This window comes from Artibeus jamaicensis, unplaced genomic scaffold (assembly GCF_021234435.1).
Source record: "Artibeus jamaicensis isolate MK-2021 breed Jamaican fruit bat unplaced genomic scaffold, CSHL_Jam_final scaffold_1964, whole genome shotgun sequence".
Lineage (NCBI taxonomy): Eukaryota > Metazoa > Chordata > Mammalia > Chiroptera > Phyllostomidae > Artibeus > Artibeus jamaicensis.
In genome coordinates this window covers 13,515,025-13,531,462 of record NW_026522030.1, presented here as the reverse complement: position 1 = coordinate 13,531,462, position 16,438 = coordinate 13,515,025, and the positions used below count along the sequence as shown (strand labels likewise).

The following is a 16,438-nucleotide window of genomic DNA, read 5'->3' as shown; positions in this document are numbered from 1 at the left end:
TATGTGAATGCTTGAAGGAGGAAGTTGTGAGGCTGATCTGGAAGCTGGGGCTCTGCTGAGGTAAATGTGCTCTTGTGGGATGTGGCTGTAAGCGCAGTATGTGCTAAAATGTAAATAACGCAGCAGGAGCACCAAACGCCCTCCCTACCCCATCCTTTTTTTAAATTGGAGGACTATTCTGAGCAGTTATAGACATACATATGTAGATGCATTTATATTTATGTTACGTAAAAAACCTGAAATCATGTGGACAATGAGTCAGGCTTTATTACTATAATCAGAAAGACCATTACGACAATGTTTCCCTCCATCCCCTCACCCTCCCCCCAAGAGTGACCAGCACTAAGCCCTCCGTCAGAAGCTGGAAATCCTGGAATCCACATGGCCAATTAGGCAATACTAGACCACTGGGAAGCATTTCTGGTTGGCTCAGCTGGTGATCCGCTTTTACCCTGCAGCACCAAGATTGATAGACCTTATAATTTTATCCTGGTTAGTGCAGATGCTATTCTTACATAAGTTTTTATTTAAATACACGTGCACACACACACACTTTTTCTCAAAAGAAAAACAAAGCTAAGCCTTTCCCAAATGACTTGCCTTGATGATAGACATCTCTTGGTGGTGTGATCAGTACCCTGATCACTGGTTAGGGAAAAAAAAAACCCTCGAGATTTCCAAATTTGCAGTAGTTTAATTTCAGTGCATGCTGGGTGTGCTTGTTTACCAGAACGAATGAAAAGGAACAGTAATTTGGCCCCCTCTAAATCATTCCTTTTATGAGGCTTCTTTGGATATGAGGGAGGTTGGGAAAGAGACTCATCCTTAGAAGGTACAGACTATAAATTCAGGAGGGTTAGTTTCTCTCGTGCTAATGATGAGGTATAATTTTAAAACCTTACATTCATATGCATATATGGTACACACATACATAATTTGTATATTTGCAAAGCACTGTTACAGAATCTTTGAACTTGATAGTTCTATTAACCCTGAAAGGGAAAGCTGGAGTTCGGATCACTTTGGTACAAAGTAATATGTTCCCTTTCCATTATGTTTGCCCAGCATCCATGTTTTGGAAAGAGACCTTCAAAAAAGTTAACTACATTTTTTTTCCTGAAGAACTGCCACAGTCTGTTCCATATTTATCTACTTCTGTAGTTTTAATTACAAAATAAGCACTAGCTATTACAAGGAATAACTACAGCAGCCAAAAAGATTTTTATAATCTGAGAGAAATGCTCCCATACTGACTCTGCTAAGAGAAACAACTCCTCTTTCCTTGATTATAAAGAAGGAAGACAGATGGCTTCTTGTTTAAGGCTCTAATTTTACTTTCAGCCTCCTCCCTCAGTTAAAAACAAGATGTACTTTGAGGCTTTGAGGGAAAATTTCAAGGGAATGTTTTTTATTCCTGGCTGTATTGAATAATTCAACAAACATTTGAGATTGCTAAGGGAGATACAAAGGAGAAAATGTTTTCCCTTGTTCTCAGGGAGTTTGCAATCTAATTGTGCAGAATTGGGACTGGAGTCATTGAAGTTTTATTTTTTTGCCCCTATTTAATGACCTAATGTTACTGGTAACACATACTGAGGATTCACCACCCCAGCAGTATAATGGAGTTTCCAATCAAATTGAAAGAAAACATAGGGAGAATGCAGAGGAAAACTTAATGATCTCAAGCAGGACTTCTTGAGTGCTTACTGATGTTATTTAATCTTGACAATCTTTCGAGGTCATCCCTGTCATTCATGTTTCACAGAGGAGGAGAATGAGGTTAAGTGATTCATCCAGTCATAGACCTAGGAATGATACTGGAACACACCAAATAGGAACTCTTCTATGGCCTTTTCTTTGGCTGTCCCCAGGTTCCTATTTTTATTTGCTTGGGTTTCCTTTCCAAAGCACATTAAAGCCAACTTACTTCTGTGTTATTCCCCCCCCCCCCCCGTAAACTTTTGGTAATCCTTAAAACTTGCTGTCTTTTATAGTCATGCCTTCTAGAGTCTCATTCCCTCGCATTTTTGCAAATTAACTTTTTTTTTTTTTAACTCATTCTGTCTTTGAGACATTCTTTGACAGGATGAAGCATAAAAGGCTTATAACAGTGCTTGGTATTGATGGTTCTCTTATTATTAACCACAATCTTTAGTTTTATTCCTGTCATCTAATAACTCTTCACATCTCACACTATTTCCCATGGACTCCTTTGGGGCTGCAAATTTCTTGAAGGTAGTGACCAGGTCTGCTATAACTTGTTGCCACCCTACAGGAACCACGGGGGCTCGTAAGAGAGCAGAAGCTTGTCTCTTTTGTTCTCTTTTTCTTTACTCACAGTACCTACAAGTTACTGGAACTTAGTGTGTCCTCTGTAAATTTCAAAAAATACGCATGAATTAATACTCGATTGTTGTGGACTACCATCTGTATAAGAAAACTTAGTTCAGATCCAGTACTGCTCTGCGTTGAGAGACCTGGAGAACTTTATGTCTTTATAACAATTTTGACCTTGGGTGCACTTCATTAGGCTCTTGGTCCCCTTCAAGGCTCAGTTTTCACAACCGAAGAACGGGGCCGGTAGCAACAGATGCCTGTTTCTCCTGGTATTCTATCACATATTCCTTCTTCGTGGAAGGTTTATTGTGTACCCTTTCCTCTGGATAAAAAGCTGCCGTCGGAGCAGTAAGAAGCCATCGGGGACCTCGCGTTGCGCTCCTAGCGGGGACAGCGAGCAACTCCGCGTGCCTCGCCTGTGTCTCCCGGGTCCGGAAACAACCCGGCCCCATTTACGCTGAGAGCCTGCCCAGCCCTCGGGCGCCTCAGCCCCGGGCGCCCCTCTCGCCCCGAGGCACCGCTCTGCCTCGGTGCCACCGCTAAATGGGATCGGCACCGCGCAGGCTCCGACGCGCGCCAAAGGGCCCGGCCTCGTTTTGGCCGCCGCCGCTCGGCCGCCCGCGCGGCGCTGCACTGGGGGCGGGGAGTCTGATGGGAGACGCGCGAGGCGCTGAGGAGGCGGCGGCCCGGGAGAGGGAGCGGGAGAGGGACTGGGCGCGGGAGGCGGGAGGCGGGGGACAGGGGGAGGCGCCGCCGCCGCCCGCCCCTTTCCGCCGGAGAGCAGCTGCAGCAGCAGGAGCGGAGCCGGAGCCGCGCAGCCGCCGCCGCCGCCGCCGTGGGATGTGGCCGGCGTCCACCTCGAGCCGCGCCGCCTCCTGAGTACCCGCCGCTGTCCGAGCCGCTGCCGCCACCGCCGCCGCCGAGCCGTGCGGGGCCAGGCCGCGCCCTCCCCGGGCGCCCGCCGGCTCGCATGCCGAGGGGCTCCGGGGCGTAGCTGCGCGCCCGGCGCCGCCTCCGGGCTCCCCCGGCCCCGCGATGGGCTGCTGCAGCTCCGCCTCCTCCGCCGCGCAGGTGAGGGGCGCCCGCCTCCCGGCCGCCCGCCCGGATGCCTCCCCCGCGCCGCCGCGGCGCCCGCAGCCTCCCGCGGTCCGCGTTGCTCCTTTCAGCCCACCTGCACTCCGGAGCCCCGACCTCTCCCGCGCGCCAGTCCGGCAGACGCCCCCTGCGGGCTCCGCGGCTGCCAGCCCGCAGGGCGCCCTCAGCCCCCCGTCCCCCCTTCCCCAGTGGGCCTCCTCCTCCCAGTCACACCTGAGCGGCCCGCCCCGCCCGCCTGCAGGTAGAGGCTGCACTGGCGCCTCCTCTCTGCCCCAGGTGGCAGCCCCCGTCCCTCGTCTTCCGGGCCTGGCTGGTCTGCGCCTAGCTTGGTGGCGTCTCCTCGCTCCCCACCCGCCGACTCTTCCGTGCTCCCCGGAGGAGTGCCCCCAGCAGGGGCTCTTCACCCCTCTTCCACCTTTTTCCAGTTTCTGCTCTATTAGATGTCCCTTTTCTCCTGCTCGCCGCCCCCCAAACGGGTTCAGGCGTTTAGGCTGGTCCCGGAGCCCGTCCATGGCCCACTTCCTAGATCCCGCGCGCCTGTCTCCCACCGCATCCCCCCGTTGTGCCTTGCCCCCGGGCCCCGCGGCCTCTGTGCATACTGAGGCCCCTGCGGGAGCGCCGGGACTGGGCAGGGAAGGAGATTGGGCACCTGGTGGGTGACGGGAGCGTTACGGAAACTCCCTCTTTGTTGCCAGTGTAACAGGAGGAAGAGGTGCCGAATTTAGTTTTCTGTGGGCACTGGCTGAGTCTTGTCGCCGAGGGCTGAGATGCAGAGATTTCTCCTAGCTTCTACCCTGCCCCCATCCAAATTTTGCCAACCTCCCTCTCTTCTCGCAGATCAGAGCCTTTAACCTGGGTGGAAATGTTTAGACGACTGTATAAGGATCAAATGTAATAGGACTTGACTGCTAGCCACTAATAACTGAGAGGACCTGTTTGTAAATTACCCAATTTAGTGGATTAGTGAGTGTATTTACAAATACGATAAAAAGCAATCAGGGATACTGCATCAAACTGTCTGGTGGGGGTGCATGAAAAATAGGCTCTGACAACGCCTGGGATGTAATCTCACAGTTTCATTAGCGCAGAATTTTACTCTGGTCTCCGATTTGTTTGTTTTAGGGGGTGACAAGGGCTCTTGTTTTTAGAAATAAAGGCTGGTCGGTTCTTAGCGAAGAGAAATTCTAGTCTGGGGAAAAAAATTCCTCCAGAGATCTAGCATCTGTGATAATGCCAGAGTGTTTTGCTGCTGCTAACTGACTATATATAACTCAGTTTTAAATAACCTGCATACTTGTTCTGAAAATCTGAGATCTGTTAAAAAATGACTAGAATTGCAGATGAATGGAGGACATTTATGCCTTATCAAGTATCCATCCTGTTTTTCCAGTTCTTTTTTTTCCCCTTCCTTCACCTTCCCTTTTCCTCCTCCTCCCTCCCTCCCTCCCTCCCTCCCTCCCTCCCTCCCTCCCTCCCTCCCTCCCTCCCTCCCTCCCTCCCTCCCTCCCTCCCTCCCTCCCTTCCTTCCTTCCTTCCTTCCTTCCTTCCTTCCTTCCTTCCTTCCTTCCTTCCTTCCTTCCTTCCATGTTTGCTTATCTGTAGTTTTTTTTTCCCCAAGTAGGATCATAGGCTGATTGGTTTAGTTAAACCTTCTCATTGTGTTAAAATAACAAAGAAAAACCATATGTAGTGTGAGACCATGGTTTTCATATTAACAAGTAAAGGTGTAAAATTACACAATACCTTTCAACTGGGTGGGGATTTTTGGATGGAGGGGGAATCAAGTTGGGTGTTATTCATCAAATATTTACTTAGATGTTATTGTCGCCAAAAAGGTATCTTTATCCTTCCTTTTAGGAACTGGGTAACTTTACATCCTCTTTTGATGGTAAAATACCTGTAAGACAGGAAAGTATTAAGTTTATGGATAGCTTGTTCGGTCCCTGAACAGTTAAATTAGGGAGGGATGGATGCCGCACCAAAGCTGCTGTAATAACAGGTAGTGAGTGAGTCTTGGCATTTGTCTAGCTCACTATCCGACTTTTCAGAATGCTGTCACATGCATTCTCTTTGCTTTTTCCTCCTCCCGGAGACCTGTTTCCTTAAAGCCATGTTCTGCAGACAAGACACATGTCATGCACCCCAAGGGGTGTGTTTTTTTTTCTTGTGAATTCCTATAACCAACCAGCCCCTGTCACATGCCTTTAAGTTCAGCTTTAGGGACTTGTTTTGTTCAGTGGAGGAGCAGGTTTTGTGCGAAAGAGGTCATTTTTCCCCCTTATTTGAGATTTTGGCATCATTCTTCATTTATGAAATATTACCAGTCTGCTGACTTTTTAACGCTCCTTTCAGGAGCATCACCAGCTTTAGAATAATACTGCATCAGAACAAAATAGGGAAGCAGGATGAAATCTTCTCAGTTTGCAACCTCCATACCACTTTGAACCTCTCTGAGAAGCCTCTATTATATTCTCAGGCAGAATGTTTCTTTCATCCCCTCTGCTGGATTGTAAGCTTCTTGAGTAGAGGAATTACTTTTGTTTTCTGTATTTTTGTATCCACTGCAGTGCCTTCTGTACCTTGTACATAATAGTTGCTCAGCAATAGTTGCTCAGTCAGTGAAGAGAATTATATACACAGATTTGAACATCTAGCTGGCAAGTCACGTTGAATGTCAATTCAGCCCTGATCCAAGTGTTGTTTCACTTTCATGGGCTGGTTGACTAATTCCTCCAGGCATCCTTTTCTAGGCTCAGATATGAACTGTTTAACTTGAAATTCACCTTTTCTTAGTGGTAGTATCAGTTCGCAAAATTGAGCAGGTTTTTCCTTTTCTCCTGGGTGTTTTGCTCAATGCTTATATTTCTAATGGAACAGTGGTTATACCATCTTGAAAGAGCTTGTCTGCAAACTCTAATGATAACCTGCGAGGCACATCAAAACACTGCTTTGAGGTAATCTGCATTTCATCTTAGCTTTTCTCAGTGGTATTGTCAACAGAGGTAAAGCCCTGGCAAGTTTTATCAATGTAAATATAGCGTGTTTTTTTTCTAGTAGAGATTCACTTTTGAAATAAATTTATTTTTGCTCATCTCTTGCTTTGTTTTAGACTCTCTTAAGAGAGTTTATGGTCTTCCAAACCGTTTCATCTTTTGCAGTCTGTCCTGGTATTTTCATATTCTTGGCAGTATCTGGGTATCATAGTTTGTCACCAAAATAATTATCCTATTTTCAGATTTAGATAAAAGGAAATTGTCACATTCTATACTAACATGTATTTCATTGCCGAAGGAGTAAATTATTGGCAAAATAATTTGTGCTGTATTGAGTATGTACACCTAAGAATCTTAAGTGTGTCTAATAAGTCAGGGCTCTTTTTAAAAAGATTTAAAAAATTATTTTTAGATAGAAGGGAAGGGAAGGAGAAAGAGAGGGAGAGAACCATCAGTGTGTGGTTGCCTCTCACGTGGCCCCCACTAGGGACTTAGCAACCCAGGCATGTGCCCTGACTGGGAATTGAACCTTGACCCTTTGGTTCACAGCCCACACTCAATCCACTGAGCTACACCAGCCAGGGCTAATAAGTCAGGGCTCTTATAAGACTCTTAATTATGCTTTGTTTTCTTTTTAGTGACCATTGCAAGTTGTTCGGTAATAATAGCACTTGCTCAAAACAAGCCAACATATGATAGTTTTGCCCTAAAAATTTCTTTGAAGTGCACGTAAAAGTGAGGTAGTCTTGGGGTGTTTTTTCCCAACCTTGATCCTCCCTAAGACTCCTAAAATGTATTCCCAACTCTCCATAATTTGTTTGTTCTGTTATAACCTGACATAATTTCTACTCCTATAATAAACTTCAAAGTTCACTTGGAAATCTTCAGATGTATTAAATGTTCTTTTCCCATTGACAAACCAGTTGGAGTGAAGGAAGCTTTTGAAAGATTACTTAGCAAATTGCCCTAAGTCCTTGTTGTTAATGGCTAGATTATTATTTCTCACAGCAGTGCTTTGGAGGTCAGGAGATTTGGCAAGTATTCTGAAGGGTTATGTCCTTCAGTTCTCACCTTAGAAATTGTGAAAAAGATGGAGGACAGTCTTTCTGATTGAGCAGACTGCCCCATCTGTCTGACTTTGGGAGAAATGGTACTTGTCTACTGCCTTGTCCCATAGTTTTCACATTGAGAGCTATGTATTTAACTGTCTCTTTAAAGCTTTCGTACCTTGTCTTGGGAGTAATGAAAAACAATCGAGTGGTTCCCAGATACTGGTTAACTTTTGCTTAGGCTAACTGTTCCTTAACAGATGTTTAATAATACTGTAGTCTCCCATCTGCTTTGTGGAATTTGAAGTCAGATGATCAAAATGAAATTGGAAGAGTGTGGCTGGAATTACCAGCAGGAACTAAGTTTTTCCCTTAAAGTACATCCAGCAGAGTAGATCTGTGCTAACTGGAATGGCAAGTCATTGCACGAAGACTGTTTTTTACTTCTTCAGAATACTGCTGGTAGCAGAGAAGGTCCACCCTCAAAATATGTAAATGAAAGGTAGTGTTAAAATTGTCTGGAAGTAATGTATAAATGCATTGCTGTTTTCCCAGCCATTTTCATATTTTAATTTCTACAATAACTCTGAGGTTGATTTTGCTTCCATATTTATAGCTAAGGAAATTGAGACCCGGAGACAGGGAGAGTTGGCTGAAGTCACAGAGCTTCTGAGTGACCCAAACTTCAACTCAGGTCTTCTGAATCTGAGTACTCTGCCGCTATTTGTGTTCACATGCATGCTTCCCAGATATTACATTGAAGCTCACTTTATCTTTAGAAAAGGTCCACTCAATAAAATTTTGGATGGAGTAACTTCCAAATTAAAGTCATGCAACTATTGTGAACTTTTTTGTGAACCTCTGCAGTTACTATGTGAGGAGCAACATAGTAAATGTAGTTTAGCTAGAATGTTCCCAGGCTTAACAAATACTATCAAATACTCTTTGATGTGTTAATTCTGTCATTAAAAATGTTATTGACTGGGGAAGATGATTATTTATAAGAATATATTCTATATTCTGCTACTGGTGATCAGTTAATAGCTGTTTTCTATTGCCACCCCCTCGACACCTAGGGAGAAAAATATTTTAATTTGATAATTTTGGCTCCGGTTTTTGGAATTCTGGGTAGTGTTAGAGAAGAACTTGCCCTGCTACCTCACTTTTCTGTTAAGCTAAACTAGAATTTAAGAGATATGAAGTAGTTGAGGCAGAGAGCTAGATACCTTATGAGGTAGCAAGTACTAGAAACCTGGTTACTGCCTTATTCTCTTGATTTTTCTGTGGTACTTTTCATTGTTAATGTCTTAGGCCTTCTCATCTTTGCAGTTTGGGCTCCACATTGGCAACACTTGGGAACTCTGAAAACACTGATGCCAAAGTCCCACTCCCAGAGGTTCTCATTTCATTGTCCGGGAGTGCTGCCTGGGCATCAGAAGTTTTTGAAGTTCCCCTGGTGTGGAAACTGGAAACCTGAATCACGGAGGGAGCTTGCCTTTCATTAGCTCCTATCTGGTCATGGCATCTCGCCTCTTTAGCCTGAACACCCCTGCCAGTGCTCCAGTCCAGGCCTCTGTCCTCTCTGGCCAGAACCTTGCTTATAGATCTCCCTCTATTCATTCATGCTCCCTTCTAATTTTTCTTTATACTGCTGTCTTAGTGATCTTTTAAAGATACAGAGCTGATTGTGACCTTCTCCTAGTTGAAACTCTTTAGTGGTTTTTGATTGCTCTTGGGACAAAGGCCAGAATCCCAGACCCTAGCCAGCAAGACCCTGTGTGGTTGTTCTCTATCTCCAGCGTCATCTCACGCCATATTTCTCAGTCTTTGTGTTTTAACCTCATGGATTCTTCCCTCAGTTGCATTCCTTCTTTTCGGGCTTTTGCACATGCTGTTCATTTGTCTGGAAGGCCCTGTGCTTTTCTCCCTGCCTTTGGCCGGCTACCACTTAACCTTTAAGTTCCAGCCTGGAAGTCACTGCTTCAGAAAGGGTTCCTTGATCATTCAAACCAGGCCATGTCTCCTCGTGAAACTCTCACAGCCTTGTGTATTTTCTACTTGAGCAAATAATTACACAGTTAATATTACTGTCTAAACCAGGAGTTGGCAAAACTATATAGCCCATTGGCCAAATCTGGTCAGCTACCTGTTTTCGTATGGCTTGCAAGCTTAGAATGCTAAAAATGGTATCTATATTTTTTAAATGGTTGACAAAATCAAAAGAACACTATTGCATGAGAAGTTTATTTCATAAAAATTATATTAAATTTGAATTTTTTGGTCTACAGATAAAGTGTTTATTGGGACATACACACATTCATTTATATATGAGGGGGGACCCCCGCAAAATGGAATTATTTTATGGAGGGTGGGCCCCTTGCAGCACAGGCTTCCCCCACCAGGTGAGTGTTCTGGGAACCCGTCTGTGTCAGTTGTATCAGTGTACCGGCTGGCGTTGTTGTGAGAGGCTGTGTGCAGCTTCAGTGAACTTTGTGGAGGACTTTCAGTGTGTTTGCCCACTTCTTGATGGGTGATTTCTGAGCACATCTGCCCACACTGTGCTAGGTGTTCAGCAGTTTTTGACCAGAAAGTGGCATGACCCCTGTGCCCCACCTTCCATATTCATCTGATCTCACCCCGAGTGACTTTTTTTTTGTCTTCCTGGATGAAAAAGTCCCCAAAAGGAAATGTTATGCCACTGTGGAAGTGGTGAAACAAAAAACAGCAGAAGCTCTAAAAGGCATCAAAATCAAGTTCAAAAACTATTTCGAGCAGTGGAAAAATGTCTCAATAGGGGTATTGCATCAGATGGAGAGTACTTCGAAGGTAACTAAAGCTTAAACATGTAACAATAAATACACAATTTTTATAAGTATATTCTGGGGGCGTAGAGTTTCCCTGGTGTTGTCTGTAGCTGCTTTTATGCTACAAAGGCAGAGTCAAGTGGTTAGTTGTGGGAGAGCCCTTATCACCTACAAGCGTAACTATTTACGGAAAAAGTTTGCTGACCCTGGTCTTCTAGACGCAGCTGGTAATGGTGGACCGCACATGCTTTGCTCACTGCTGCTATTCTCTGGGCTTAGCTGGTATCTGGTCTATGATGAGTGCTCATGCAGTATGTGAATAAATTCCCATCTAAGGGTGGATGCTGATGAACTTTTATCTTAGCAATTCTGGTGTTTTACAATTCAATACAAAATTTTTTTTAAAGGACAAATGCCTTAGAAGATTCTGAACAGAATTTTTGCAGCAGTCTTAAGCAGCTTACATGTTGCCGGTATGTACCTCATGTATGATGAAGCAGGTATACTTTCTGAGGTATTAGTTACCAGGTCAAGGTGGATGGGAGAAAACCACTCCACTCCAATAATGGGCCATTTGGATTTACAGTGCTGGTGCTTTTCCAGCATGTGTAGATTGATGGAACTTGATGTGTAGTGTTATAAAGAAAAAGTGTTTAAGCTCAGGAAAAGCTTCACTCATTGAAGAGGCACTGTTACCTCTACTGCAGGAATTCACTCCATGAAAATGGCCCAAGGTTTCTGGCACGATGATATGTCTTCCCTTTTAGTACTTTTTGTTTTCTCATTTATTTGGAATATAGCATAGCATAATGTTCCAATGCATTGCATCAAACTTAGTGCTTTTTTAAGAGGTGATTTTTGAAAGAGATTTGCATTTTGTAGAATGTTTAAATATACTCTGGGGTGGGATGTGTTAGATTTTTTCCCCTCCTGGCGGACTTCTCTGTGATTTCTTATCAGTCATAGCATGGGTTTTATTTAACAAATATTTAATTTAATAAATATTTATTATTTTAATTTAACAATTACTTATTTGTTAAATAAACTGCTGCATTTTTTGTAAAAATAATAATTTTATTATTTTTAGCTGCTCTCTGCAACATCCCACAGCCAAATATTTAGACATTAATTTAGTCAGGAAACTCTTGAAAGTTATTTCTGTTTTAATTTTTAAGGTTGCCAGACAGATATTCTGAAAGTTGTTAAACAGAAGTTTTTGATTTCTGGATATATTTTTATAATGGAAAATAAGGAAAATAACAAAAAGATGGAAAAATTGAAAATAGGAGGTTACTTAAGACATTCCAGTAGCAGTAAAGGTGTTAAAGCTTGCTGGTTTTTTTTTTTTTTTTTTGGTAGGACTGTAATCTTGTAAGTTTTTTTTCACTATGAACCACTTAGGATGAATTCCTCTATAAGAAAGAAAACAAAATCCCTTAAATCTAAATAGCTGGAACTTTAAGGAAAATTTATTGCTTTATATATGTTGGAGGTAGGGTGACTTCCAGGTTGGTTAGTTCAGTGGCTCGATGATGTCAACGAGGACCTGAGTTCTCTTTTTGTCACTTGGAGGAAGGTAGCTATTCCTCCCTTAGCTCTTGTCATGATCCCCTTGGTTCGTTCTTCCAAGCTGTCTTTTGCTGAGCCGACAAACTCCAGTGGTTTTCCTTTAACTGGAAAACTCATCCCTAAACAGTTTCTAGTGATGGGGAGGCAGAGGACCTCCTGGCTGGCTGCCTTGGACGTACCAGGACTTTCGTTTGAGTCCTGTGAAGGGCAGAGCAACACAGGAACAAAAATAGGATCTCATGACTCGGTAGGCAGCCAGTAGTATCTGCTACACAGTCCTGCCATTTTCTGCTTTAAATCACACTTCTGTAGTGTTCCCTAATACTTCACTGATAGCTCCAGTATAAAACTTGTCACAGTTCATAGTTGCAAGGCACACAATTATCTTCCTGTTCCCCCCAGTGGTACTGCCCCAGCCACTGCTCTCCCCCACCCCCACTGGCTCTTCCCCTCTCAGGCAAGGGTGGCTTCAGGATAAAGAGGAGCATTTACGGTTGGAACAGTGGTTAAGTAGCTAATTAGTATTCCCACACACAGTGGGCCCCCAGAGATCTGTGAGGGGGTCAGTATAACCTTTTCCCTCTGGTTTCCTCAGTTTCCCTTTTTTTTTTTTTTTAGAGAAGTCCTCTTCTGACTTTTCACTTCCATGTATTTATCTTTGTTTGCTCCTCATTTTTTCCTTCTTTTCCCTAAAATTTTCTTTTTCCTTTTCATCCCATCCTATCTGAATGAAATGTACCAGAAGAGAGAAAGATAAAGAGAGTGCTGCCCGCCTTATTTATTTTTATGTGAGCAATAATAAAGCTGAAGATTCACATCACTATTTAGGATATCTATGCTATAAAGAGCTTCAGTATAAAAATTGCATTTCTGTAATAAATAGCTAATTTACAGAAGGGGAAACAGTAAGCTAGTATTTAAATATGATCAGTCTTGCTGATAACCAGATTAACTCAATTTAAAGCATAGAGATACCCTTTTACGTCTGTGACTTTGATAAAAGTTAACAGAAGGATATTAATTGCTCATGTGGTTTTGACTCGAGTATACTTTATTGATTGGTGCTGGGTAGATTGGAATGACCCTGTCGGGGCGCTGTCAGCACACGCTGATACCATAAAAAGTTAGCACCCTTCAGTAACCCCAAAGTGTAGCTATTCCATATGCAAGAGTCTTTCCATGTGGCATTACTTGTAATAGCAAAAAAGTTTAATTTTAAACACAAATGTTTCTGGTGTAAAATTTCTTAAAATAAAATTTAATTGAACTTAGCCTATTACATGTGTCTCATTTCGCCATCATTCCCAACTGAATGATCCTCCCTTAATGGACCTGCGCTCCTGATAAGAAGTCCTCCCCCCGCTGCTGCTCTAGAGGGCTCCTGGAGTTCAGAGAATTGAACACCATGTTGTACTGGCTATATAGCCAGACTCTAAGGCTTTGAATCTCAGCTCTGTCACCAGCTGGGTTATTTGGGCCAAATCCGTTAACTTTTGGTGCCTCAGTTTCCCCAGTTGTAAAATGGGAACAATGATAAAACCTACCTCATAGGCTTGTAGCAAACTGTACAACCCATGAAGATACCTCAGACATTACCATATTAATATAAACTAAATCTCTCTTGGATGTCCTTGTATTCATTAACCCTCCTCCTATCTCCTCCCAAAATCCCATATTTGGGATTTGGAAAAGGGACCCTGACTTTTAAATTGTGTCAGGAAGATGAATGCTGTGGGTGAAATGAATAGCAATAATAAGAGCAGGCTAAATCGGGTGGTTAGGAGTTCAGGGAATGGGGCAACCAAGAAGGAAGGACTAGTTGGTGAGTAGGCTTCATGGAAATGACCCTTGATCTGGCCTTGAAGCATGGGGTTTAGAAAGAGTAGGGTAGTGAGGTTTTAGTGGAAATCAGGGAGAACACATACCAGTAAAAGGAACAGTTAAGAGCAAAGGCAAGGAAACCTTTAACTTACTGTCAGTTTCAAAAGTAGTTGTAGCCAGCATAGAGAGATGTTACCGTCCAGGGAAGGCATTAATATTCAAAGGGGAGGGAAATGGGCTGATGTGGATGACTTAAGGGAGAGTCATCTGACAGCATTGTCTCTGAGGGAAGTGGTAACAAGTGACCTGGGCAGTTCACTGACTGGAACCAGACAGTGTAAATGAGAACGAGAAGAGACATTATGGAGTTGAACTAGGACAGACTTTTCTGAGTCGGGAAATGTGGGACGAAGGAGAGGGATACAAAGCAGTTTAGAACGTCAGATAATTGGAGAAAGGTATTATAATTGACAGGCACGGAAGTTGAGATGGAGACTAGCATCTGGGAAGGAGAAGATGAATTCACTTTAGAGAGTTTGAGGGGATCTTGACATTAATGTCTCTGTGCGGCAAACTCCCGCAGGCACTTGAAAACCCAGTACTAGATTTCAGAAAATGCTTTGGGTTCTGTGCAGAGAGGACATGGTTTTGAGGATGGGTGGTCCCTGAGGCAAAAGACAGGGCGTGAAATATGAGAGCCGACAACTAGGGAGCGAGTGCAGGGAATGGTGGTGACCAGCGGGTTCCCTGCGCTCACTTCTCTACTTGTCTGCTCTCATGTAATTTCATTTTATCCTAGTGACTCACATGGGCACTGGTGTCATCCCCATTGTACAGATTAGGAAATGGGCTCCGAAAGTTTCGCTAGCTTGCCCAAGCTCCCCCAATTAGTGGAAAGCCAGAATAGTTGAAAGCCCGTCATTCCTGCTGCCTTGCAATTTCCCTCTCTCTGCTGTACTGAGAAGTACTACATTGAAGCAGCACATTGAATGTACCTAGATATCACTTCTCTGTCACTTAAATTAAGAGATTGTGGGTGTAGCATTTACTGTCACTTTAAAGAGTGTATGTGTGGATGCATATGGGTATTGTGTAGGGGGTTGTTGGTTTTAAATTAATGCACCTCAAACTAGAGGTCAAAGTGTGAAAGTTTGGAGCAGAGTCTGTGTAAGTAATGGTTATACACTTCAGACTCTGGGGACCCTCAACCGCTGTGCATTTCCTCTTGGGCCTTCCTGCATTTTCTTCTAAGAACTGCAGTCTGAACAAGTTCGTCATGGCAATATGTTTACTCATTGGGACTCGTGTTGTGTCCCTTCCCCTTAACTCAGATTCTTGAGACTACAGTTTTAGAAAAAGAATGTATGTGTATATTTAGTCAGTTTTGGAGAGCCGTGGTCTCTGAAAGGGTTAATATAATTGATACTAACATCATTTAATAATGAATACCAACAAGGCTCTGGAGAGTTGTTAGGGAAGGGAAGGGTGAAGGAAATGGCCACAGTGAAGTTCACTGGCACAAATGATTAGCATGCACATTAGGATTAAATATGAAGGCAGAGGTTTTTTACCACCAGGGAAAAAACTGGATTTTTTTTAACTGCACTTTAAAACATTCAGCATATTTATAAGCAGTCTATTCCTTGCTTGTTAGGCCTTGAAGCTTTTTCACATCCTTTCTGCATGTGATTTTGTGTTTGCATGACAATTCTAAAAACGTCAAGTGTTGAAAAAACAGTTCTAAAGATATCAACTTTTAAGTCGAGCATATTAAATATACTTTGAAACTAGCCATACATTTACGTCAAGAAAAATATTTTGGGTTTCAGTTTTGAAGGGTTAGAAATAATACTTTAATAAGACACTTCCTTTTAAAATTGAATGCAATGCTAGTGTTGGTGATAGTTTTTAAAAATTCACAGTTTTATCTGAGAAAGTAAGCCAAGATCAAGTGGAGATACATGCTTCTGTTGTAGTGACCAGCAAACAGAAGCAGGGGGCCTCCTGGTGGGCAGAAATGCTTCCCCGGGACCTGCTGCTCACCGGGCTCTGTACTCAGGGACGTTGGTCTACATGCCATCTTGTTTAAGGATACAGATGTTCTTGTGTAAGATACCGTAATCACCCAAGGAGGTGCTCCCGAAGCACCAGGACGCTCCTCCAAGATGCTCCTCCAAAACTCCAAAAAGGGTCTGACGTCAAGAAAGATTTGAGAAATTCCTGCTCATTCCATACCAGTTTGCCGACACCTCGCACTCACCTCCCTTTCTCTCCACGTTTGTAGAGTCATCGTGCCTACTAGCATATTTAAGGCTCTGCTTCGTACCCTGACCTCTGGGAAACCAATTTAACTTTGCTTAACTGGGCTTCACTGAACTTAAGTTGTCCTTAACTTTTTTTCATTATGTCTCGAACTGCTGTTCTGCAGAACACATTTTGAGAAACAGTGCTTAAAATACTCCTTCTCAATTACATTCTTTTAAGTGACAACAAAAGTGAGTGTGGCAGCAACAAGAATGTGACTGGATCAGGTCACCCATGGCCAGGAAGCGCCAGGCAGACCTGAACCAGAGCTTCAGTGTGTTCTTTAAGACACAGGCAAAATGATGTCAATAAATGTCAAGTCACTCGAGTATATTGTGATCATGTAAAAAATGCCTTGTGAACTGTTTCTCAGATTAATAGTTTTGAGATCTCCACGAAGTCAGGGAGCAGTGAGAGGTTTACAGAAGGATCCTTCACGTCTGAAACTTCAGAATCTGAACTGCTG

General features: G+C 43.4%; 1 protein-coding gene across 3 annotated transcripts in view; it reads left to right on the top strand.

Annotated features, from left to right (window-relative positions):
- The first annotated feature begins 3,093 nt into the window (after nucleotides 1–3,093).
- The window catches only part of SLC44A1 (solute carrier family 44 member 1), a 171,325-nt gene continuing 157,980 nt past the window's right edge, over nucleotides 3,094–16,438 (top strand). Inside the window, exon 1 of one of the 3 annotated variants that reach the window (XM_037152845.2) lies at nucleotides 3,094–3,408. In XM_037152845.2, coding sequence (XP_037008740.2) covers nucleotides 3,373–3,408 — 36 coding nt within the window. In that variant the 5' untranslated portion in view covers nucleotides 3,094–3,372. The remainder of the gene's footprint in view (nucleotides 3,409–16,438) is intronic. The other 2 variants (XM_037152844.2, XM_037152843.2) reach the window with 2 other exon arrangements.